Source organism: Lates calcarifer, linkage group LG17 (assembly GCF_001640805.2).
Source record: "Lates calcarifer isolate ASB-BC8 linkage group LG17, TLL_Latcal_v3, whole genome shotgun sequence".
Lineage (NCBI taxonomy): Eukaryota > Metazoa > Chordata > Actinopteri > Centropomidae > Lates > Lates calcarifer.
Genome location: NC_066849.1, coordinates 12,793,041 through 12,803,047, shown reverse-complemented (window position 1 = coordinate 12,803,047; position 10,007 = coordinate 12,793,041). Strand labels below are relative to the sequence as shown.

Below are 10,007 nucleotides of genomic sequence, written 5' to 3'. Positions count from 1 at the left end.
TTTGGACATGCAGTCAGCCACTCATTACAATGTCTCAGCTGCAGAAGATGGCCGAGGATGTCCAGCATATCAGATTGGACAATATGCCACACTTGTTCTATCAACAGCTACAGTGTTTGGACTGCTGTAAGTATTAACAGTTAGGCTAAAGAGTGGATTGAAGGAACTAAGACGGCCCAGGTTAAAAATAGTGAGTTCAGAAAGTACAGAAAATACTTTACCTAGACCAGTTCACAATGAATCACAGTCCAGTTTTACACACTAATTCTATTGATTTTGCAAAATAGGCTCAATGAGTTGAATTTTTTATACATATTATACAATAAATTCAATGCTGACTCCTGTGCCACTACAGACACAGTAAATGACCAGTTTAACCCATGTTTACAGGAAGGGTTACTTTTCTTTTTCAGAGAGTTGGCAAGGTCACATGTGACCGCGGTGAACTTGTTTATCTAGGGTGGATTTTCTTTCCATGATGTGTAGGTTCAAAGGATTTAGCTCAAGGCTTTGGTGTTAAACTTGACCTTGAATGTTAACGCACAGAGTGCTAATGCCGTCTGAATCTGTCAGCTTTGTGATACAGTTTACATTCACATGCGAAGCGGCTCTCTGCAAGAACAGTCTGTGACACCACAGCCATGGAGTTTAAAATCCATACTGTCCTGCACACCCACATCTCACAGCTGTCCATGTCCAGTGAATAATTCAGTAAAAATGGACGTGTGTCCTTGTGACACATGTATGAGTGAGTGTGGGAGACTCTTTTGTATGTGTACATTCATTTGTGAATGTGCTAACGTTTACATGACAGGTTTCCAGATGAGCTGAGTGTGCTGATGCGTCTGCGTCTGGGTCAGCGCTGGTCCGAGGAGAGGACGCTATTGGTTATTTTAGGGCAGGAGGGGGAGGAGCTTTTCCAGCTGAAGGTGGGGCCGCAGCTCCTCACTGTCGTCAGTGTTTGGGAGCAACACTATGAGTGAGAAAACATGACAACACACACACACGCAGTATACACACTGACACAACCACAGGCAAACATAACGTATGGGCTATAGGGACATTGTTCACCTTTTGATTCTGTCTTTAAAGCCCCTGAAAACCTATTTTCCCTATTAGCTTCCTACTAAGTGCAGTGGGGTCGTACAATAAAAAATAAAAAAATATTTTCTGAATTTGAAACAGTTTTGATCATTTCAATTGAGAGATTCCTGTCTGTACTGGTACACCTGTGCTTTTCATGCTGGTTTGGCTCAGCTGGAGAAAAGCTATAAGGATTCTGCTACATTTGAATCAAAATTTGATGAATGATGATCAAATCTGAACCATGACCACATAGTCTGAATTTTTGAGTGTTAAACTCTTGATAAGTAATATCTAAAAATGTTTTTTCCCAAACATTTGAACTTTGGTTATTGCCTAGTCATTCATTATTATTAAAACTTACAAAAGATACTGAATACTTGGGACCAAGTTTTCAGGGGCTTTAAAGGAGCATTGTTTTATTTACCGTTATAAACGTAGCGTTATCAACCCCTGTTGGTGACCAGTAGGAAGTACACTGATGTCTGGAACAAATTATGTTTCCTCAAAGATACCAAATAATGTAGGGAAATCAAACATCCTCAGCCTTTGAGTCATATTGATCAGAAACATCTTTTAGATTTTAGTTGCTCCAGCTCAACCTTCCCAATGAAGCTTGAAAGTGGTGCTCCAGCTGGTTTTAAAGTTACTATTTGTGTGTAATTATTACAACCAAGTTATTCTGATGGTGCATGTTTTTGTTTGTAGCAAATGAAACAACAGTGAAAACTGGTGCAGTTTCAAGTGTTTTCAATGTTCAAATCATACACATAGCTGCTTTAAGCTCAAGCAAAGCCATAACAGAAACATTGTCAATATCTAAAACATCAAATCATCAGTCATCTTTTGCTTTATGTGACAGTAAAACTCTCCTCGTCTGTCTGACAGGTTTCCTGCCGCTACTCTGTGGGATGGACTGTGGCACAGCCTCTCCCTGTCCATCTCCCTGTCCAGACTGAAGCTGTACCTGGACTGCTGTCTGCAGGAGAGCACCCCCTGGCGACATGGCTTGGGGCAGCAGATCGACACACTGGGCCTGACGCTGCTGGGAGGAGCTTCACGTCCTCACCACACACCCTTTACCGTAAGCCCCCGACCTCACCCGGCCGACACAGCCCTCCTCAGGCAGCAGCCCCTCGCTCTTCTGATCCTCGTGTGACATTCCTCACCTGGGCCACAGTCCTCCCCTCCTGGCCCTGGACAACAGAGGTGGAGGAGGGAGGGAGGGCTCAATGTGAAGTTCAATGGCAAATTGAGCAGAACGCAGTCATATGGTGGGAAACAAACCACATTTGATTCATTTGTTATTAAGCATGACATCTGCTATAGTAGGAGGTTAACCTCTTAAAATATTTGGTATCTAGGGATCCTCCATCAACAATATAATTAAGTCCTTTCTGAGGATTTATGGGGAAAAAAATAGGGATTCCAGTATAATTAAACTGACCTGTTGTCTGACAAATGTAAACCTTTTAGAGGGATCTTACTTCTAACCCTATGCTGACAAATCTGTAAATGTAGGTCTTGTGTTTGGATTCAATGGGGAGGAAACTGTTGCCAAAAAAAGAGGGGTCAGTAAAATCTCATTTCTCATCCCAGGTCTCACCTTTCTTGTCCATCTGACACAAATCTACTCTGACAGTCTGGACCAGATGGGAAGCTAAGGCCTTGCACCTGCTGTATAGTAACAGGCCCCAGTAGTCAGCACACCACAGTGTCTGTTGTTGTTCACACTCTCAGGCATGGCCACTTGCTGAGGACTAAGTGGTGGATGCTCATCTGTGTGGCACTGTGATGACACAGGAAGCAGAGGGATATATGTACAGTATATAATATGTGTGTGTGTGAGTTTACCTGCTGTCACGATACGTGTGTTTGCCTGTTGATTCCATCGTCTCTCTGGGCTGTAAACGTGTGGTCAGCCAGCGCTGGGCTCAGTCCTCCAGGGAGGGGTGTGTGTGTGTCTTTCTAGCGCAGCCCCTGGAGGAGTGTGTGAGGCAGGCTGGAGCTCTGACTTAAAGACACTAACGTGACAGTCAGAGGAGACTGGAGGTTGTCTTTCATCAGAAGCTATGCAGGGTGCTGTTGTGGTGATGGTGGTGCTGCTGCTGAGCTGTGTAAGTCTGTCTGTATCATTTGTCTCCGTTAAAATGTTGAGTGTTGGTGTCTATATAGATTAAGAATAGATAGGACTCTGAAAAGACTGTTTCATTATCAGCAAAAAAAGGTTCTCTGCAGCCTCCCTGAGGAGTTTCACACCATGTTTCAGTTTTATGTATATTACTCAAGAGCATTTGGTGACATCTGGATAGCTTTGAAGTATTATCTTTTTGACATTTTGAGTCCTATCTTCTTACTCCTCAGAATTTATTCTATGGAGTAAAAAGGCTGAATACAATTAAGACATATCACTAGAAATCACCTCACTCTATTATGTGCAACCAGCCTTTCTCCCTCGGTAGTTCATGGGGCTGAAGTGGTTTTCTGTAAATGCAGGCACTGCTGTTGGCTTTGCACTAGTGTCCTCATGTGGTTTTTTTTACATGGTGTATCACCGGTAGCTCAAATATTTCTGCATTTCTGGTTTTCCGTGGTTCTTGCACGTACATGTGAGAGGATGAGAGGCACAGGGAAAGACTTTCTTTTCAACCTTGTAAAATGACTTGGAGAAAATGTCACCCACTTTGTCACATTTGCATTAAGCATTGACTAGTTATAGTCAGATGTGAACGCAGTGCGAGGCCTGACAGTCTCTTAAAGCAGTGATGATGGTATTTACACATGGTGGTTACACTTATTCAAGCATACTCAGTGTCACATGTTCACTGTTTTTTGTTCTAACTGATTTATATGTCCTCTATAATGTCTGCATTTCTCCTCATTTCCACTGAGGCACAGTCACTGAAATCTTTTTGCACAATTTAACTATGACCAAAGAGCTTGTCAAGTGAATCATTGAGTTATTTGGTTGTAAGGTTAGTCAGTCAGTCAAGAGTATTCCTTTTACACATCCATATGTAAAACTGAAAAAAGAAAATTGTGCCAGAATTCCCAACATTTCTTCAGTTCTCTCTTTTTCTCCACTTTCTCTGGATGAAAAGGAACAAAAATGGCATTAGTTTATGATCCACAGCACAGTAAGATAGATAGATGTATGAATCACAGTTTTATAGTTCTAAAAGTTCAGTGTAATGTTGCATAACTGTTCTGCAACCTTCACATTACCTGTGTAAGATCTGAATATTTCTGACTTTGGTGCCCCCTAGTGGTAATATCAAAAAAAGACACTGTAGCAGACAGAAACAGTAACTGCTGAAAAAATGAAAATTCACTGAAGCTATAAGCTAAGCGTTGGAATGAACCTCTGATCATCTTCTGCCCTTTGTATGTGTGCATTTGTGGTGTGTTCAGGGCACCATCCAGCAGATGATCTTTGTCTTGGGAGATCCCACAGCAGCTGAACAGCACTGTCATGATTACAGCAGCACATGCTCAGCTCTGACAGACACACAGGTACAAACAACACACTACTGTCACGTATAAAACATGGATATAAAGTGTAGGTTTTCACTCAATGTCCTTATAATATAATCTAATCTATAATATAATCTATTTTATTGGTCTTTTTTCCTGACATTATAAACTTTACAACCAGACATTTTCCATCTAATGTCACAATATTTATCCACAGCCCCAGTTGCTGGTTAAGGTGTATGTGTTAGCACCATTCCTGTCTGTCTGTGGAAGCCACACAGTGTCTCAGAGAGGTTTAGCATCATAGAAATTGGATTTGTTTTGGACATTAACTACATGTGGTACTTGTGTGTGATTCCACTAGAGGCATTTTGCTAAGGGAGTGTTTGCATTTCAGAACATACTCTTTCCATATCATCCAAAGACAGCAGAATATTGAACTGTAATTTCTACTTTAGATATTGGGGGTATTGTCTTCATTTTGTGTGTAGTTTGTTTAAATTGTTGCTGTTGTTTATGAATTTACTTCATGTCTTAGAATGGATTAATCATTCTTGTTTTAGAGCTATTCTATAATGTGCTTGGATTATAAAACAATACAGAATTTACTTAGCATATCCTGCTCTTAGCTCTCTGTTTAAGGTATGATGTAATATTTCTTCTGATTTAAATCTTTCCTAGGAGGTCGGAGCTATGGATGAGGTGACCACTCAGCCTGGCGGTGGAGTGTCACCCAGACCTGGAAATTCCTCTGAAGACACAACTCCAAGACTGGATCCACTGAACAGCGCTTCCCTTCTGAGGTCACATACCTCTACAGACACAGAGGATGTAGACACCAAAGCTGTCGTGAAAACCCAGACTGGCATGGACACCCAGACTACAGGCTCATCCAACAGAGGAAAAGACAAACTAAAGACTGTGAGTAAGGAAACACTTCACGGTGGAGCTAAGGAACCGCAGCCTCTCTCTCTGACTGGACGTGAGCAGATTTCTAATTCACACTCTGACGTAGCAGGGACAGTGAAGGAACTACAAGGAACAGAAGGGAGTATTACAGCCAGGACTGATTCTGTCCACACACCAGGACAAGTTCATCATCCGTCTGACGCAGCTGAGGAGGACTCCACAAGTGGTGGCAAATCTGTCTTGGAAAGCGTTGAGACAGCCATTTCAAGTCCAAACATTCAACCTGAGAACCCCACAGCTCCAGGTGTTACATCAGAATCCACAAGGGGAGATGCAGAAACTGCAAGTACAGAAAAAACTCTCTCTAATGGGCCACAGATTTCTGAGTTTGCTACCACATCTGCTCTCATCTCAGGCTCCACCACAGAATCAGGGTTTGTTTCCTCAAGCGTGTACCCTTCTTCTGAGGGAGGAGTAAGGGAGGCAGGACATCAGGCATCACCAGCAGTGGTTATACCTCCAGTTTCAGTAGATGGTAGATCGTCCCTTAAAGTCTTTGGAGAAGCAGAAGAAGACACATCTCTGGAGCGAGCAGTGACAGAGGACTCTGCTGCACCTCAGAAAGACCTATCCCCAAACCTGACTGTTTTAACGCCCACACCACAAAGCAGAGAAGCATTAAGTAACAGGGACATCATAGTTGAGATGGAACTTCCTGGTGGAGAGGAGGGGAGTGGCAGAGAAACAGATAAAGACGAGATAGATTTAGAGGTGGTGGAGGATGTGGAAAGGGGCGCAGAGATGGAAAAAGAAAATTATGATAATGACACTGACATCTCTGAGGAATATAGTCTGTCTTCATTTGATTGGACCTCTCAGTTCAGCAGTGAAGACTCTGTAGTCCAATCAGAGACTGAATCTCTACAGCAGGCTGTAGCCAATCAGCTGCCCACATACACAGACAGACGTCATGGGGCAGGACTAAGACCTGGGATCAGAGGTCAAATGGTAAGACATTGTTTACATTTAGGAGTTAATGTTCATGACCAATAATCAAACCTGGATGTCACATTATAAGTCTCGGTACACTTAGATTTATTCACGGTGGTGTTGAGAACAGAGTGTTGTAAATGCATAACCAAACCACATGGGAAATTTTGACCACATTTGTGTGATATTCTCATCACATTTTCTGGCGTGACCTTGGATGAAATTGAGTTTGCACGGTGCTGCTTTGATGTCTGAGATGGCAACATATGCCTATGTCAATTCTGGCACCTAGAAAAGCCATGCAAGTGTGTGTGTGTGTGTGTGTGTGTGTGTGTGTGTGTGTGTGTGTGTGTGTGTGTGTGTGTGTGTGTGTGTGTGTGTGTGTTTTGTACCATCTGTGGTAGTAAAATGGAGGGTTTGGACTCTTCAATGAAATGCATCATCTCCCTCCTCTGGCTAAACTGTGGTACTCTAATCCTGAACTATGAGATCCAACTTCTGGTATCTCAGCAGAGTAAAGATTGTATACAGTGTTTTTATAGTGTGTATTTTATATATAAATCTTACCCATTAATGCAAAAGAAAACAAAACAAAAACAAAAGCTTAATTCACCAGAATTCAATTATAATAATCCTGTCTGGGAGATCATGTTAAAGCAGTGCTGTTAAAGTTCTGAAATGTTTTGATTATTTTCATTTTTTGATAAATCATAACAGATGACTGTACATTATATTTTAATAATTACCCAGATTTATTTGTTCTACCTCACTCTTTCTTTAGGGATTGCAGGGTCCACCTGGGCTAACAGGACCACCAGGACCTAAAGGAGACAAAGTATGTATCAAATTACATCTCCATCAAGAATTTATTTTAATTGTTTGGTATTAATATTAATTGAATGGCTCAGTGTGATATGAAAGTCTTGCTAATAAACAGATTGTGCCAAACATATTGCCCAACTAACTCTAAGGCCATGTGTGTGTGTGCCATGTGAGTCCCACTGCTCTCATCAACCCCATGTATAATTCAGTGGGCAGAAGACAAGCTCAGATCACAGTGAAAAAGGCAATAGCTGGTAAAGAAAGCATACAAGTCCAGTCATTTTTATTATTGATTGGTTAAAATTACAGATAAGATGTAGGTGAAAAAAAAAATCAAAATTACATTTACATAACCAAATAGTATTTAGTCATGTTGTTCTGTGTCTGCTAGATGGGCAAATTTGCAGTTGTTGGTGAGGTAGCTGTTTGCTAACAGGTTAGCCACAAGAGGCTACAAGGTCAGTTTAACTGGTACCAAACCAGAGTTAAATTTGAGCTAGACTACAGCTGAACCAGATATCTGCCATGTGTTGCACAGCGAGAGGTCGTCTACATCATCTTCCACATTATCTTTGTCATCTGTATATAAGTGTCACTTGTATTTCTCACAAACATCAGTTAATACTGATCTAATCAACGAAATATACAAGCCCGTATAAGTTATGAATTGACTTATTGTCCTTGTGTCTCACCTGCCTGCCTTACTGAATTTAAACCAGGGCTCTTCACCTTGTCAGCTAATTATCAACACCTCTACCACACAATTACATCTCGATGCATTAAATTTTGGTGATACGTGAAGTTATTTCACAGCTATGGCTCTATAAACCTAAGCTTTGTTAAATAACACAGCAACAGCCCCAAGAGCCTGATAGGCAGTTTATATGTCAGGTTTTGTTAGATTCCTGTGGAGATTCTTATTTTGGGCAGTAGTGATCAAGACTGTATACAGTGTGATCGAAGCTCTGTTTTCCACACACACTAACAGGTATATTATCTCCTGTCCTCTCAGGGCTATCAAGGCGTTATGGGCAGGACTGGGCGGACAGGATACAGGGGCCCCATTGGTCCTCCTGGGATGCCTGCCATTGTTGTATTTAAAACCTCTGAGGAGGAGTGGGAGACGTTCAAGGTAAACTCTTGCTGTGGCCCTACACCATTAACCAGACTCACTCTGTGCTGCACATTTGTGTGAGTTTATGCTGAGAGAATGAATATGGATGATAAAATAACAAATATTATGTCAGTTTACTTACCACTTCAGTTGACTGAATACATACAGTTTCAAAGTCTTTGCTAATGTTTGCCTTGTTTTCTCATAAATATTGAGAGTGTTTGTCTATTGGTTTCTTTAGTCTTTGCAAAACATGACATCAAGTATGCAATATTAGTAGTATTAGTATTACAAGTGAATTAACATTAGTGGTATTACTATTGTTAGTGGTATTGTTGGGCTTTTATGTATCTAATTGTCATTTAATATCTTACAAAACAGATGAAGGTGTACATTATTCTTGCAATTTAGTTTAGATTTGCCAATTTAGATACATATTTTATGACACATTTATATGTTTTCTTATTGCTCTTGTTCTGAAATTTTATTATTTTCTTTCTGAGTTTGTTTGTGTTGTTTCTTTGCAGAAAAATAAGATCTACAAAAAGTTGGTGTCTTCCTGGCCAGTAGGTGTTTGTTTTAAAGAATTAATACACTTGAATTTTTTTTCCTGAAGCAACCAAATTTTTGGTGACATTTTGTTAATGAGCAGTGTTTTGTTGTCATGTGTCACTGAGACAAGTCAGTTGAAATCCAGTTAGTGAAAATCCTTCACAGCTGATGTATTTCAACCAACCATAATCAACATTCAACTCATACATTATTACTTTATCTACAGTCATTGTAAAAGAATACCAGGAGCAAAAGTCTGTTTAATGAATATGTATATGGTACATGTATACGATGAAGACATGTTGTGGTTTTTCATCCTCAGAAACTTAAAGGGCCTCCGGGGCCTCCTGGACCTCCTGGAGATGATGGACCAATTGTGAGTAGACAAATAGTGTTACTTGTAAAAGGCCATTTTTAAACAGATATGCAGATTTAAACATTATCATACCATGACAGAACCAAATATAAATTGATTGTGAAACAACTCCAGTGGCTGATTTTGTATTCTAGGGGCCACCTGGAATCACTGGGAAGCAAGGACCAAAAGGAGTTCAAGGGAAAATTGTGGGTATCTCTATTTTAGTTGGATCTGATCAGAGTCGACATTGAGTCTTTGTTTGTAAGCATATATGCTGACTTCTTTCACTTTAGGATCATTTTAGCCACACCTCTTCAAGTGTTAGACATTTAGAAAGGCAACACATTTTAACAGCCTCTGCTCTCCCTGTGACATACACTCCATCTTTATAGTAACTCCTACCCCCTATGTCTCTGACTAACTAACTACACTAACTAATTTATGTGGAACCACATAGAATAATGTCTGTGCACTGCCGTCAAGGTGGTTGCTATAATGTTGCTAGGTAGCTGCTATGGTGTTACATGTGGTTGCTAAGTGTTGCAACATAGCTGATAGGGTGTACTAAGGTAGTGTTTTAGGTAACTGCTACGGTGACCTGGATGGTGTCAAGGATTTTTCAGGTGGCTGCTGGGTTTACATGGTTGTTGCCAGGGTGTAATTTAGTAATTGAGATAGTTGATGGAGCACTGCTGGAATACACTA

At 40.8% G+C, this 10,007-nt stretch overlaps 1 protein-coding gene across 1 annotated transcript; it reads left to right on the top strand.

The window, feature by feature from the left end:
- The first annotated feature begins 839 nt into the window (after positions 1–839).
- On the top strand, positions 840–9,553 carry si:dkey-21p1.3 (collagen alpha-1(XV) chain). Its single transcript, XM_018673320.2, has 9 exons — positions 840–979; positions 1,972–2,167; positions 4,495–4,596; positions 5,239–6,474; positions 7,238–7,291; positions 8,291–8,410; positions 8,920–8,958; positions 9,267–9,320; positions 9,455–9,553. The coding sequence occupies exons 1-9, from the start codon at positions 840–842 to the stop codon at positions 9,551–9,553; spliced, it is 2,040 nt and encodes a 679-aa protein (XP_018528836.2).
- The last annotated feature ends 454 nt before the right edge of the window (positions 9,554–10,007 follow it).

Excerpts from the sequence above, each read along its gene's own strand:
- si:dkey-21p1.3 (XM_018673320.2), top strand. The coding sequence starts at position 840 with ATGCGTCTGCGTCTGGGTCAGCGCTGGTCCGAGGAGAGGACGCTATTG. Across the intron at positions 7,292-8,290 it reads CAGGACCTAAAGGAGACAAA|GGCTATCAAGGCGTTATGGG; the intron begins GTATGTATCAAA and ends CTGTCCTCTCAG. Across the intron at positions 8,411-8,919 it reads AGGAGTGGGAGACGTTCAAG|AAAAATAAGATCTACAAAAA; the intron begins GTAAACTCTTGC and ends GTTTCTTTGCAG.